Genomic DNA, 16892 nt, shown 5'->3' on the forward strand with positions numbered 1-16892 from the left:
TTGAAGGAAACTAAAAGGAAAAGATGAGAAAATAATGTATTTAAGGAATGGAGGACAATCTAAGCAAAGACATGGACATAAGAGTTGTAATACTGAACTTAGAAAACAGCATGACCTCAACCTTGGATCACTCCTATCATCCAATGCCTTTGTGTACACACACACTCCACTGAAAGAAGCTGGAGAAAATCATACAACCATCCTGAGTCCACTACAAATTTATTGCAAATGGACCCCACAGCTTTAAGATAATTTTTTTTTACTCTTCCCTAATAAGCTTACTATCCCACTCTCCATAGGAGCTCTTCAAAACTTTTTTTTTTCCCTTCCTTAACCATCCCTTGGCTTCCCCTCGCCCCCAACTCTTTTAGCTGAGAACTTTACCTCATATTTTACTGAAATAATTGAAACCATTCACTAAGAGCTCCCTCTCATCTCTGAGTGATCTCACATCATCAAAATGCCTTCCACCTCATCTTATCTTTCACCCCTATATCACCTGATGAGGTGGTCTTGCCAAGACAAACCCTCCTACCTGCCCAAGGAATCCCATTTCATCACATCTTCTCCAACAGATTGCTCTCTCTATCATCATCAGTACCTGACTTAACTTGAGTCTCTATTTACTGACTGCTTCCCAACTAACATGTCTACAAACATGCTCATGTCTTTCCAGTCCTAAAAAACCCCCTCACTTGATCCATCTAGCCACCCTTGCTAGATATCATCCTATATCTCTTTTCCCTTTTGTGCCTAAACTTCTTGGGAAAGCTGCTACAATAGGTGCCCCCACTTCCTTTCCTTTCCTTTCACAACAGAAACTGCTTTCTCCTGTTACCAGTGATCTCTTAATGCCAAATTCAGTGGCCTTTTCTCAATTCTCATTCTTCTTGACTTTTTTAACTTTTGATGTTGCCATTCACCCTCTTTTTTATTTTATTTTCTCTCTGAGTTTTTAGAACACCACTCTGTCCTGACTCTTCTCCTTCTTATGCTATTTTACTGGATCTTCATCCAGATTGTGCTTGTCAGTCATAGAGCAGGGCAGCTAGGTGATTCAGTGGGATAGCCAGACTCAGAGATGGGAGGTCCTGGGTTCAAATATAGTCTCAGAGACTATTTGACCCTGGGCAAGTCACTTAACTCCTATTGCCTAGTCCTTACCAGTGTTCTGCCTTGGAACCAGTGCCTGGCATATAAGTACTTAATAAATGTTTATTAACTGACTGAAATAACAGTAATTCAGATTCTGTTAGCTGTTTTCTACCATTCCCTCCTTTTCCTTCCCCCAGTCATTCTTCCATCTTTTTCCAGTTTTGCACCTAACACATATTGTTCACTCTAAATTTGTATTCTTTTATCTCTACTTATCCCATGCTGGCTGACAATTCTTTTACTTTTTCTCTAATTGACACTATATCGCACCCCACAGCAGCTGTTCAGAACTTTCTATTCACTTCATAAGCTATTTATAGCACATAGTCTCCTTCAAAAGAAAACTCTTCCTCATATTTTATTAAGAAAATAGAGGTCATCTCTCATAAGTCCCACCTCTTCTCATTTCTACACATAAAATTTCAATATAATCCTTCACTCTCTTATTCTCTGTTTCAGGCTATCAAGAAGTAGCCTTTCTCCTTGCAGAATCATCCACTCTACCTGTGTTATTGATTACATCCTTTCATGTATCCTCCAGGAGCTTGCTCCTTCATTCATCACTCTTTACTCTCTATTCATCAGTCTCTCTCAATCCACTGCCATCTTCCCTATTCCCTCTCTGCATTCCTAAATCTTCACTAACTGCAGCTATCCCTTCAAGCTATTTTTTTTTTCATTTCATCTTACTTACATGTAAATAACATTTTTTAACATTCATTTATTAGAGCAGTTAAATGACTCAGTGTATAGGAGGTCCTGGATTCAAATGTGGCCTCAGATACTTCCTACCTCTGTGACCCTGGGGAAGTCACTTAACCCCAATTGCCTAACCCTTGTTTCTCTTCTGCCTTGGAATCTAAGGCAGAAGATAAGAGTTTTTTTAAAAACAAAACATTTTTAAAATTTTGAGTTCCAAGATATCTCCCCCCTCCTTGAGAAGACAAGCCGTTTGATATTGATTATATGTGTGCTTTCAAGCAAATCATTTCCAAATAAACTATGTTGCAAAACAAAATGTAGACCAAAAAAGCAAAAATAATAAAGTTTTTAAATTTAAAGTATGCTTCAATCTCCTTTCAGACTATCAATTATTTCTCTGGAGGTGGATAGGATTTTTCATCATAAGTCCTTCAGAATTGTTTTGGATTGTTGTACTGATAAGTATAACCTATTGTCTTTGAACTCTCCTTTTCATATTGAGAGATTTCATGGTATGGTGAATAGAGAGAGGCCCTTAGGAGCAGCAAGACCTCTGTTTAAGTCTCACCTCTAGTTGTGTCATCCTGGACAAAACACTTAACTTCTAAGTTTTCTAGGCATTTCTAAGACTAGTTGGTTATAAGATATAAGAAGATTTATAAGACTTCAGTTATGGTGCCAATCCTCATTGATAGAAGGAGGAGGCCTTACTAGAGATATTTCCTATACAGTGTGAAATTACAGATCTAATCCCTTTCTCTGTCCCATTCCTTTCATAGCCAAATTCCTAGGGAAAAATAAAACAAAATTGTTTGCCTCAGTTTCTCACCTATTTCTGAACCTGCTGAAATCCAGTTTCTTACCTCACCATTTGATTAAAACCATTCTTTTCAAGATTACAAATCATTAAAATAATTTTTATTGTTCTCTTTTTTATATTACCTATATTTCCCTTCTATATCTTTGTTCCTCCCTCTCTCATAGAAGCATCCTATATAATAAAGAATTCTTTAAAAGAAATAGGAGGAAGAGAAGGAAGAAATCTGTAAAACAATCAGTATATAGAAAAAAATCTAAAAATATATGCCATATTTAGCACCCATGGACCTTCCTCTACTCCAGCCTCCACAAAGGAGTAAGAGGAAATATCTTAACATATCTCTTCTTTTGAGCCAAACTTGTTGTTTGTAATTTTGCAGTATTCATTTTCAGTTATTTTGTGCCACACATTTCTAATTTCTAAATCTTTTCCCTGCCTTTCTACTTCTTGATTTCTCTGCAATTTTTGACACTGCTGACCATGTCCTCTTCTTGAATGTTCTTTCCTTCCTGCTTTTTCATGACAGTCTCTCCCTCCCTGGTTCTCGTCCTATTCTTCCTCCTATCTACATTTCTATCTCTTACCTCTCTTTTGAATTTTCCAGTCCTGCATCCACAGTTGCTTGCTACATACTCCATATGGATGCCCCATAGTTTGTTTTTTTTCCCCACAGAAAAATTTACTATGTCTACAAAGTAGAACAACTTTTTTTATTCAAAGATATTTTATTTCCCAATTACATGTAATAACAATTTTCAACATGCATTTTCAGAAATTATAAGATCCAAATTGTCTCCCTCTCTCCTCTCCCCTCTCTCAGCAATTTGGGTGAGCAATTTGATCTGGATTATACAAAGTAAAACTTCTTATCATTCTCAGAAAGCCTACCCCTTTTTCTCTTGAGGACATTTTCTTCCTTCTAGTATCCTAGAATTAGCCAAGCTCAGAGTTACACTAAATTCTCCCCAACTAGTCACTTGTTCAAACTTGCCATCTGCACAGCATTTCCTGTATCTGTCTTCTTGTACAGCTACCACTTAGTTCAGCTCCCCTTCATCTTTCATCTTAATTATTGGAGAAGCCTTGTTAAGTTTGCTCAATAAACATTTATCAGTTGGCTACTACAAATAAGGCTTTGTGTCGTGTATTGCAAATGCAAAGAAGAAAACAAAGCAGGACTTGCCCAGCTGATATAGCACATACATGATCAAAATAAATTCAAGGGGGGGGGGGGTTAAATAAATAAATAAATACAAAGGGGAAAATTGTCTATGTGTTATTGATGTGTACACACACACACATATATGTACCTAGACAAATACATTTTCCTTTGTATTATGTAACTAATACAAAGTAATTTTTTTGAAGGAGAGAGCACTAATAACTATAACCTAAGCCTTGTGTAGTTGATACCTGTGCATGAGAAAAGGATGACAAAAGGTAGTGATACAGTAGAGACACTACTACAGGGGGAAACTAAGGTACATAATGGTGTGTATGGATGGGAGCCAGAAGGCCAGTTTGTAGAGTGCACACCTGACAGTGATGTGAAGTTAGACTGATAAAGTAAGCTGGAGGCCAATTGCAGCTGGCTTAAAATACCAGACAGTGTGTTCAACCACAGAAACAATAGGAAGCCACTGAAATTGTTGAGGACAGGAATGCTTTATGTGTGTACAAGATGAATTAGAAAAGGGAAAAGATGGGAATGAACAAAATCAATTAAGATATTGTAGTCTTTGTGGTCCAGATGAGGTAATAAGACCTAAAGTATGGCAATGGCTGTGTGTGGAGCAAAGGAGGGCTGCAGATGCAAGACGTGACTTTGCTGTCTTCATAATAAGACTTGACAATTGACTGGATAGGGCTGTAGGAGTTGGGGGAAATAGAGATGACAGAAAAAGATAGAATTCTCAAAAAATAAAAATAAAAAAGTTGTTTGAAAGAGAGTTAGATTTAGGTGTAGATTTAGATGGTGGTAAGGTAGTTGGGGTTTTTTTGGGGGGGGCGGACATATTGAATTTGAAATGCTGATATATAGAGGTAGCCAAGTGGAGCAGCAGATCAGAAATACCCGTGTTTGAATATTGCTTTAGACAATTAGTTGTTTGACCTGGACAAGTGATTTAATCTCTTTAGGTTTCAATTTCTTCATATGTAAAACAAAGGGATTGGATTCAGGGGTCCCTTTACAGCTCAAAATTTATGCTCCCATAATCCTTTGACATTAGAGTCAACTGCAATGAAATGATACCCCCAAATCTGAAATCACTATAAGAAGATAATTTAATATAAATTCGTCATTATAATAATATAAAGAAAGAAAGAGAGCCTATAACAGAACTTTGGAAATAACCAGAGTAATAAGTAGGCAAGACATGTATGATGATGATGATGATCCAGCAGTAGACTAGGGAGTAGATAATACTAGTAAGAATAGCCGAGAAAAAAGGAGAGAATATCAGGAGTTAGGGAGAGGTGTCGGTATATCAGATGCTTCAGAAAGGTCAAGTAGGATGAGATTTGAGAAGGAGCTATTTGATTTAGTGATTAAGAGATGGCTAATTCCCTGGCTAGCATAGTTTCAGTTAAGATAACATATTAAAGCAAGAAGTGAATGGAAAAGGATGGGGAAACTAGTTAAATATACATAGCTTTTTCTAAAGGTTTGGCTTTAAATGAGAGAAGGGATGTAGGATATGCTTAGTGTTTACTTATTTCTGTATATATTATCTCATTAAGGAAAAATGGCATCTAGGTTTGTCATTTTTATTTTTTAGTTATGATTTTCAGGTAGTCCCATTATTCTTCAGTTTTCTCTCCATTCCCTGTTTTCCAGGTCATTTTACCTTCTCCCTTACCCCCCACCCCCCCACCCCCCAATATTGGTATCAGAAGGGGAACTTGAACCTGAGTCTTCTTTCCTAACTCTGGGTCAAGTTCTCTCCATCAAGCCACACTCACTACCTCCTACTTGTCCAGGTCCTCTGGATTACAAGCACACTGTTGTTTCTACTTCATTACTCTACCACTCTTTTCATTATTGCAGTCCTAACTTATAAAACCATATATCAGGTTATTTGACCTTTTTGTCTAATGTAATGTTTATAAAGAGTTTACATTCTACTTCATAGGATTAACTACTATTTTATAGTGCTTTAATGTTTGCAAAGTGCTTTACAAATATTAACTCATTTGTTCCTCACAACAACCCTGGGGTGTTGGTACTATTATTATTATTATTATTATTATTATTATTATTATTATTATTATTATTATTCCCATTTTATAGTTAAGGAAACTTGAGGCAAACAGATTATGACTTGCCCAAGTTCACACATTTCCTATCTGAGGCTGGCTTTTAATTTAAGTCCTCCTGACTTCAGTTGCAAGGTTCTATCCACTGCACCTAGCTCTCTACTTTAGTGTAGATGATCAACTGTTTTGTTTTTTTTTTTTCCACCCTGAAAAAAGAAAACTGACTCCTGGGAAAGGGGATAGCAAGTAACTAATGGACAATCATGGAAATGGGGAAATAGGTTGGGAATAAATGAAAAATACCAGAACAGATACACAGCTGCACAGGGAGAGAAAACACAATGTAACTTAGCTGGGGTAAACAAACAATAACTGAAAATAACTACGGTCAGGGAAACAGTTAAAACTCTGTGGGTTCTTGATGACTGGGGGAGAGAATACCAGGAAGTTGTTATAAAAGTTTTGTTTAATGTTTTGATAAGAATAGGGCATGAGGGAGATAGGATTTTCTAAAATCTTAAAACTGTTACCAACTNTATTATTATTATTATTATTATTATTATTATTATTATTATTATTATTATTCCCATTTTATAGTTATGGAAACTGAGGCATACAGAGTTTAAGTGTCTCAGCCAGGGTCATATTAGTAAGTTAAGTATCAGAGGACAAGGGAGCAGATATGACATTTACTGGACAAATATAATGATAAGAGTATGATAAAGTCAGAGGAGATATCCAAGGAACTCCAGGAAAATTTGAGGAGAAAGACCAATAACTTGATAACATATCACTAATCATCAACATCATCATCACCATTATTGTTATTATTATTAGAATGGATATAAGAAACTTTACTAAAATGAGGACAGTGTATTTCCTTGAATATTAAATGGATTAGAACTTCTGAAGATCTTAGCCAGGATTTTAAATTTAACCAAATGATTGAATTCATGCCAGCAACACAAATTATAATATTGGCAATTTCTAGGCAGGACGTAAGATATATTAAACTATTATTAAAATCTTTTTTTATAATATTTACTAAAATAAGATTCTGCGGCTACATTCCACTTCCATAAAGAGGTATGTGTTTGTGTGTGTGTGTGTATGTATACACATGTGCAGTATGAGAAGCAAGGAAAGAATAGAAATTTTGAACTATAATATGATCAGTGTGAAAAGTCTGCCTTTTAATGAATTTCCTAATTATATACCAAAATGAATTTCAGAATTGGAGAGGGAGCAGTTTAAATTCATGTCCCTGTCATAATTTTTGTAAATTAAAAGATATAGATTTATAATTTATAAATTAAAAGATATATTTTAAGAGCTAAAAGTATTTGAATTTGATGTTTAACTCACAAATTTCTTGAAATTGCTTTTTTTTTTTTTGGCCATAATCGCCATTACATTTTCTCATATTGTTATTATGGAAATTACTGATTGATCAGAATTTTTAAAATGATTATTGTCAAATAGTCTAATTTTATGTGCCTGTCCTTAAAAAAGAATGAAAGAAGTTAAGTTTATGAAGTAGGTTTGTTTAAATTATACTAAATTGCCTTCATCTTTAAATACATTATGCATTTTATTACGTAGGAATTACATCAAATGTGAGCATAATTGGCCAACGTCTGAACTATGGTTATGGTTGTGGTGATTTTGAAGATGACAAGTTGCAAGATGCTTCACCTAGTGTTTTTAAAATGCAAAATAAAGAACACCTGAAGCATTATAAACATACAAAAGGTTTGTGGACTTCCCTACAGGGTTATAGAAATGAATTATTAAGTACTATATTTACCCAATATAATTTTCTCATTAGTACCCCACAAAATACAAATACTTTTTAAATTATTTTACTACTAAAACTGGTAGAAACAAGTTAAGGAAATGTTGTGGATAAATATTTAAAGCCTTAAGCATTTAGCAATTCTTAGCACCTTATAGAGTTTATATCCCCTCTCAACTATTCTGTTCAAACCTTCAGAAAGTCTTGCTGTTTATATTTATCCCTTAGAATTGGAGGTTGGAGATTTAGGGAAGAAGAAAATTTTCAAGGATAACAAACTCAGTAGGTAATGCTGTGATGTCTAGTGTTCAAATTTATAAAAACCTTACTTCAAAGGTAGTAAGGAATTGTTATGTAATCATACAATATGCTATTTTGTAAGCTGGAAATCTCAGCAAATCTAGTGAAAACAAGGTAAAATTTTGTGCTTGGAATATAAACAGATATCCCATTAATTTAACTGTATGTGAAATAAAAATGTGGGTCATGGTGAATATTTACGTGGAATGGCTCCTTACCAAAATATCTGTTATGTCAATTATTTCTACAATAAGTAAGAAACAGAAGAAATAGGGGGAAGTAATTGGAAATACTTATGTCTCAGTAAAGGGATTCAGCTCATGGTATATTAAAGTAATTGTCCTATTTAGTCATAATAGCAGCCAGTTGTCCTTATCTGTTGTATAAAGTGATTTTTTTTTACCATATTTACTCATATATTTTCTCTGCTTGATTATTTCTTCCCCACACTTTGAGTCTGAGAAGACTTAAAAAAATAAAATCCAAAAATGTTTACTTGTATGATCTATACCTACACTTAGTGTTCTTTTTTTTCCATTGAAATAAGAACTTTTCTTTCCAGTAAGAACATTACTATTAAAAATAGGTTTTATTTTTTATGAAACAGAAAAAGATTCATTCCTTAGTAACTGTCTTGTGCCTTTTCTTGCTCCTTTTTTTCCCTCCCTTCCTCTCCTAGGCCCAGATTTCAGAGCAGTTGACCTACCAGTGCACTTCTGACTCTGGAAAGATGTAGGTAGTTTACAGATCAAAGTTGTTACCCCAAACTTGAAAAGGAAAGGAAATTATAAATGTTAATATCAACTCTCTATCATTAGCAAACCATTTTCCTCTGTTTCCTACTCAGGAAAGCTTATTTACTATAATATTTAGTTTAGGAATGAAGATTACTAAAGAAACCATTAGAGGTGGAACCCACTTTTTGCTGCCTCAAATTTCACCTACCAACATATCCAGCAGTGCCTAAAAAGCTCCTGTATTTCATTTTTTATAGCCTTGATCTGCTCTTTTATCAGTTTGTCTGATTGACCATTGTCATTTTCAGCTGCTCCTCCCTCAGTTTCCCATTGACCCTGTAAACTCAGCATTCAATATCAAGGCAAGACCACCACCTAGTGGTGGACAAGGGTAGCTCCAGACTACACAATGCATTTGAAAAAAATAATCCATTTTTCGCCATTCTGCTTTCTGATGCGGTTTCCAGGAGTGCATTGCAGCAAAAAAGCGGGGATTGCCTGTAGATTTAGATTCCAGTTAACTTTGCTACTGATTGCTGTGTAACTCTGGGTGAGTCGCTATTTTTGAGTAAAAGTGGGGGGAGTATGGGCCCCAGGGTAAATTATATACTATACTCTATGGGCTTTATTCTTCTTTCCATCTGATTAGCCCTATTACCCCTCTCCCCTCCATATTTTTTTCATACCAGTGAAATAAAGTTAAAATTAATATCAAGAGCAGCTTAAAAAATCCAGTCACAAATAGTGATTTCAGCCTGTATATGTATGTGTGTGTATTTATAATAATAATGTGTGTATATATGTGTATATGCATATATATAAAAATAACCCTAAGCATATATATGTTTTTATAAGACCATCTGGTCCTCTGTCTCCCTAAGCTTACCTTTTGCTACACTGAAACCTTGTCCCAATTTGCTCTTTCTTTGAGATGAAGTTAATTAAGGTTGCTAATAGACCAGGCCTGAGATGTTCTTTTCCTTGAAATCCATTGATAGAGTGAAAGTATTAGGGGAAAGGGGAGGAAATTGTGAGTAAATATGGCATATATGTATGAAGTTTGTTTTAGACTTTTTCTTCATATTGTTTAATGATTAATAGTTTAAGTTTCTCTTCATGCTGGAGAGACAATAGTGCAAAGAATAAATAAATGTAAAAAAGTAGTATGCAAATCCTACTATAAAAAAAATCAATGATTCATACTCTTGGAATGGCTGTTTTTTTTCCTTATTGTAAGATGTCAGATGTTCATTGTAATTAACCTTTGATTAGTTCTGTGTATTTGCCAAGTTTTAATATTGTGTTGGCTTATCTTTCCTATTGTGCAAATTTTGGGACTACCTCCTTTTGCTATCACTTCACATGAACTAAAAAGAGAAATTTTTATAGTGACCAAAGTCAAAAAGTGTGAATCTAATGCAATAAATGTTATGCTACATACCAAAACCAAATAAAAATGATTTTCAGATTTCATAGAAGTTCTCTCCATTAGCACAGATAATCTGGAGGTAAGCCCTACCATGCTCAAACTTTCATTCAGTGAATTAGTCATTTGGAAGAGTAATAAATAAACTGGTTGTTTGACCAAATTGGCCATAAGCATACCCAAATTAAGCAGTTGCTTCATTCAAACTATAATCAAGCTGTTAGCAACTATAGACATAATGTTTTTCATTTTCCATTTCTGGTCTGCTTCAAACATTTTAAAAACAAAGCACTTGTTATTGAAATATAGATGATAATCGTTCTAATAGCATAAATTTACGTAGTGCTTTGAGATTTGTAAAGTGCTTGATGATTCTTTATTATATTTGAATGTATAAAAAATTATATTTTAAAGGCTGTTACATTATAAATAATTGAAGTGAAAAACAATTAGAAAATTTTTGTTCTCTTTTTAAACCTATTTTTTAGGACTTACAGGGTCAGCAAATTTACAGCAAATTTCCAATTTTGACTTCACTTCAACAAATGCTTTATCAGAAGACTCAGTAGTAGTTGTTGGAAAAGGTATTAAGATTTCAAAGTTATTTAGCCTTGTATATAGTCTTCACACATAGGAAAGCTTATCTATTTGAAATAAAATGGAGAATTTGGTTTAATTCAGGTGTTTATTCAGTAGACATTTTGAAGATAATCTTTCAAATTGAAATTACTTAGAAATGAATGAGGACTTATTTTTATTCTCTAATAACTCAAAGATGAATTCATATAAGTTGTTTTTTTCCCCTAGGTCTTGTGTAAGCATATTAGTGAATGACTTCATAATTACAGTGTACAGTAATACTTTCTTTATAGCCAAGACCTTTAAATGCTTTGCATATACATAGTGCTGTTTTATTTACAAGAGGTTTTATGAAATCTAGAATTAGGATGACAATTTTTGCTTGTTCATTATATGATAAGCTTAAATTGGTGGTTTCTACTTACATAGAAGACAAACAAGAATTTAACTCCTAGTTTCATGTTAAAGGGAAGAGAGAGAATGTTATAGAGTTTGTATATTTTTTCACTTATGATTTTTTCAACTGAAATTAAAATGTTTAAAGTAATAAAGCATTTAACAATGCATTATTAATACCATTTCATGTGATGTCATTCTCCTGCTTATAATTAATTCTCTTTGATGTCTCTGTATTACCTTTAGGACAGAGATTAGACCTACATTCAAGGTCTTTATCAATTTACTCCAGTTGTCCTCTATAGCTTTATCTCTTATTCTTTTACATTTATCTTTTGCCCTAGTGAACTAATCTACTCACAGTTCTCTGTACTCCCTCCCAACATGTCTTGTGTTTTTCTTTCTTTATGTTATTGTTCCCTTCCCAATAATGTTTGTTTTCTACCCTGCTCTTCTCAGTCATACCTATCTTGAAAGGTCAAATCTTTCCTGTTTTTGACTTTAGAATCAACTCAGGCCAATCTTATCTCTGAATTTGCAGCACTTATTTGTAATATTCATTTAACAATAAATCCACTGTCTTCTAATATCTCTTATACTATTGTATCATAATATTATTTAGCTTTCCTTATTAAATTTTATCTCCCCAACTAAATTATAAGCCTCTTCAAGGAAGAGACTATCTTTGTATTTCTCACAGAGCCTTGTGCACAGACATTCAATATATATTTGCTGGTTGACTGATTTCAGGTGTTTTTGGAATTTCAAGTTCAGTTCCAGTTACAAGCAACCAATCAGTGATACCTTCTGTGGAAAATGGGGATACATTCTCTATTAAACCAAGTATTGAACCACCATCAGGGATTTATGGAAGAGCAGTTCAACAAAACAATCTACCATATCTGGATGTTGAGAATGAAAAAGATGTAAGGCTGTATTATTTTTTTTTAAGTATGAAATCTGAGTAGTTGTATTCTTTAGATTTTAAACTCTAACTGTGAAGTCAAGAAGCCCACAAAGGCCTGAGGGCCATTTTATATTTTTCAATATATCATAACTTAATGTGTTGTATTTTTCATTATATTGTTAGTTAACTATATTGTATAGCTAGCCTGTTGGTGATAAATTTCCAAGCTTAGGGAGACTGATCTTTTAAAAACAATTATATACCTATGGTAGTTCCAAATCTTCCAAAGACTTTCTTGCCTAGGAGAATCTGCTAGAGTTTGCTGTCTCTTGTCTTTTGCTGTTTGTTTTAGGGACCTAGACTCACCAACATTACAGAATGATTTATTAGATTAGAACTATTTATAGGTTCTATACAGCCTCTCCCTAGTTGTTGGGGACTCAGATTAGTTTCTTTTTTCTTTTTTTTTTTTTTTGCCTTTATAGTTACTGTTCCCAGAAATGTTTTTTGCAGATAAGTTTTTAAACTGCCTATCAACATCAACAATTCCCCTAGACTATCAATCTAAATCTAGTAGGATTGCTGGATATTTTAACTCTTACTCTACAATGCCATATCACTTTACAAAAAGATTTTTTTTCCACACCTTTGTTATCAATATGGCATGCTATTTTTTCTACACTTGGGTGCCAGCATTGACATTTAATCATTTTTATGCTACACACACATGACCATTAATTATTTCATCAGTATAGAATAGACTTTGTTGATGGGTATATGCAGGGTATCTGGGATAACATTTTTTTTAGTCATTACTTAAATTACTTATCTGTCTTCAAATGTTTCAATTCTTGATACAGATTAAAGCTTCTATTTCAAAATCCACTTATGACAAGATGAGACAGAAGAGAAAAGAAGAAAAAGAAATAAGTCATAAAGAACTTTTCGAAGTCAAAGATCATGAAAAAAAGGAGCATAATCCCAGAGAACGAATTAAGCATACTGAAGCTGAGAAAATAGCAACGGAAAGTTAGTTCAGTTAAAGTTATGGATTGGGGATGAGGGCTACAGTTGTGGTATGTTTATGCTAATTTTATACTAGCTGATATAATATTCTTTGCTTCAGTATATAACATGATCAAGGTCATAAATGTTACATCAGTCAGTACTGGAGAAATTTTTTCATTGGACACAGTAGTCTTTATAGAACAAATTTTAAAACCCTGTATTAAAAATAAAATAAATTGCTGGGTTGAGTATAAAACATTTATTTTTAAAATGGGTTGAAAGCTAGGCTTCAAGATGGGAGGTCCTGGGTTCAACTGTGGCTTCAGACACCTTATCTGTGTGACCCTTGGCAAGACACTTACCCTTTATTGCATAGCCCTTACCATTCTTCTGCCTTGAAGCCAACACATATTATTGATTCTAAGATGGAAGGTAAGGGTTAAAAAAAGTTTAAAAACTTCATTTAAATTCCTAGTTTTTATTTTTTCTTCTCTTCTAGATTTGAGTATTTTTGGAGATGAAGTGGTAATATCAGGTTTATCTTTAGAAAACATTGCCTTCAGCCCTTCATCAAAAAGAGTTTCCTGTTTTAAAAGATCCCCATCTTTACTTTTTTCAGAGTCAGGTAAATTCATTGTCTATAATTTTTTTTAATGTTAAAAAGATACTGATTATACTGACAAGACTCTTTTGTGCAGACTGCAGTGCAAGAAGCACTGGAAGTCAGGTTTTTACTCTGGTCCTGATTCTGGCCAGTCTTATATAGGTCACTGAATGTCATTGGTCAAAGGAGTAACAGTTGCCACATTTGTAAAAGGATTAGATGATTCCTAAATTCACTTATTGCATTAAGATTTCATGATTTTTCTTACTTCAAGACCCAACTAAATTCCCTCTATTGATTACCTCCAATTTATCCCATGTATAATCTGTTTGTACATAGTTGTTGTCAAGTTGTCTCTAGATTGTGAGCTCCTTGAGAACAAGCACTGCCTTTTGCTTTTCTTGTAGCCTCACAGGGCTTAGCATAGTCCCTGGCAGGTATTTAATAAATGCTTATTGATTGACTAATCACTAATCTTAATTTTATTAGACAATGGTTATGGAATAGATCTCACTATCCCATTTTATAGCAAAGGCAAAGGAAGGTTAACTAATTTTTGGTTACAAGTAGAAGTTAATCATTGCAGAACCAAGAGCCGAATGCCAGACTCCAGATTACCAGTATCATTTTTAAAATGCTTTGGAAATGAAGGGATGCTATGTGAGAAAAGCAGAACCAGAAGTACAAAGTTCACAATGACAACACTACTAAAGGGGCAGGTAGGTGGCTCAGTGGATTAAGAGCCAGACCTAGAGATAGGAAGTCCTAAGTTCAGTCTGGCTTCAGACACTTCCTTAGCTGTAGGACCCTGGGTGAGTCACTTAAACCCCCCCATTACCCAGCCTTTACCACTCTTCTGCCTAAAACCAATACTTCACATTGATTCTAAGACAGAAGGTAAAGGTTTAAGGAAAAAATAAAAATTGATATGTATCACTCATAATTACACTGTTAAACACTTTTTCTTAGGAGTGTACTGTGTCAGTAAGCATTGGATTTGTGTTGGGAAACATCTGACATCAAAACATTGTGTCAGTTTTTTTAAATTAACTATAAGAGAGGGTTGAAATTTAGAGGTAAATGAGAATATAACTGCCTATTCATGTCCCTTGACCATTTGTCATTTGGGGAATGGCTTGATTTTTTGTAGAATCAATTTAGTTCCTTATGAATTTGAGAAATGAGACCTTTGTCAGGTTTTTGTTATAAAATTTTTCCCCCAATTTGTTGCTTCCCTTCTAATTTTGGTTGTATTGGTTTTGTTTGTACAGAAACTTTTTAATTTAATATAATCAAAATTATTCATTTTACATTTTGTAGTGTTCTCTATGTCCTGGTTGGTCTTAAATTCCTTCCTTTCCCATAGATCTGACAGGTATAGTATTCTATGTTCACCTAATTTGTTTATGATTTCCCTCTTTATAATTAAGTCATTTACCCAATCTGAGTTAATCTTGGTATAGGGTGTAAGATTTAAACCTAATACTAAACCCATACTGTTTTTCAATTCTCCCAACAATTTTTGTCAAATAGTGGATTCTTGTCCCAAAAGTTGGGGTCTTCGAGTTTATTGAACACTATCCTGATCTTTTGTTCTTCTAGATGAACGTTGTGATAATTTTTTTCTAATTCTATAAAAAATGTTTTGGTAGTTGGATAGGTACAGCACTAAATAAGTAAATTAGTTGAGGTAGGATTGTCATTTTTATTATATTAGTTTGTCCTACCCATAAACAATTGATATTTTTCTAATTGTTTAGATCTTATTTTATTTGTGTGAAGAATGATTTCTAGTTATGTTCATATAATTCCTGAATTTGTCTTGGCAAGTAGATTCCCAGGTATTTTATATTGTATTATATTATATTCCCAGGTATATATATATATATGAGCAGCCTTTTTAAAGAGAGGGCCAAAGAAAAGGAAATGCTCATCTGTCAGACTGTTTCTAAGGCAACTCTTTAGAAGTTTCATTGTATTCGGTAGATTAGGAATAATGTCTAATGTCATGGGGCCAGATAGAACATTTCAGGGGGCCTGCATCTGGCCCACAGGCCGTAGTTTGCCCATCACTGGTCTAGAGATTTTAAATGGAGTTTCTCCTAAAAACTATTTGCTAAATGTTTTGTTGTTCTTAAACCAAAGTCAGTAAACACTATAACTCTTTATTTTAGATTTTCATGGTTGGACTATACATAGAAAATTATATTTACCACTTCTAAAGCTTTTTCAGTGTTGTCTTGAGTCATCAAAGAAAGACTGAATTATATTCATATTGTTTTAATGTGAAGCATATTTCATTGTTTAATAAAATTCTTCAGTGCATCATGGTGTTAGTGAAGATAATTCTGGGTTCTTTATAAATACAGAGCATAAGTTTTGATGGTAGGTCTAATCAAGAAGAGAATGTTTAATTATAAGCCTCATAATGAATGGATAGTATACCTGTCCAAGATGAAACCAGAGCACTGGCTATTGGCATCACATTTTTTAGTCACATAATCTTAAAGACTTAAGAGATAGAGGTATTTCAGTTTGCTTCAGTGAAGGTAGTAATGGTGAATCCTACAGATTCTTGAAATAAAAATAAAATTTTAGTCTGATTTTTGTTAAACATTAAGAATCATACATAGTAATTCTCTTAATCAAAATATTTTATTATTTCTCATTCTAACTCTAGTTAGATCAGATTAAAGATGTTTTTGTTGTTGTTTTTATGCGTATGTCATTTCTGATTAGACTGTAAGCTGTTTATGAACTAGAACTTTCTTATACTTCTTCCTGTTCTTAATAGGTTCTGTCCCAAGGTTTTGAAAATTAAATGAATTCAGTGAATTCTTGTTGATATTGAACATTCTTGGATTTTGGACCATTAAAATTGCCATCAGTATTATCAATTTTGATAAGACTATAAGGTCTAGAGACAAAATATATTTTTTAGTTTAATTTTATCATATAGAGACACAGAAAGACTTAATTGAGACAGTGAATCATTAAAATGGATTGTAAATTTAGACATGATCTTTATTTCCAAAATTCTTCTTTCTACTTATTTACCAGTTCTTAGACTGCTTCTTACAGGAAAAATTTTTACTTCATCCTATAACTTTGTAATTATATTCAATTTTAAAAGTGAGGCCAAACTTTTATATAACACAACTAACACCTGAAAAAAATTACATATATTGTAGCATATGAAATGTCA

General features: G+C 33.5%; 1 protein-coding gene across 2 annotated transcripts in view; it reads left to right on the top strand.

Moving 5' to 3' along the window:
- The window catches only part of TOGARAM1 (TOG array regulator of axonemal microtubules 1), a 96608-nt gene that overhangs the window by 58608 nt on the left and 21108 nt on the right, over nucleotides 1–16892 (top strand). For both annotated transcript variants that reach the window (XM_044664905.1, XM_044664906.1), the window contains exons 8-10: nucleotides 10697–10777; nucleotides 11919–12094; nucleotides 12936–13104. In XM_044664905.1, coding sequence (XP_044520840.1) covers nucleotides 10697–10777; nucleotides 11919–12094; nucleotides 12936–13104 — 426 coding nt within the window. The remainder of the gene's footprint in view (nucleotides 1–10696; nucleotides 10778–11918; nucleotides 12095–12935; nucleotides 13105–16892) is intronic.

Source organism: Gracilinanus agilis, chromosome 2 (assembly GCF_016433145.1).
Source record: "Gracilinanus agilis isolate LMUSP501 chromosome 2, AgileGrace, whole genome shotgun sequence".
NCBI classification, from domain to species: Eukaryota; Metazoa; Chordata; class Mammalia; order Didelphimorphia; family Didelphidae; genus Gracilinanus; species Gracilinanus agilis.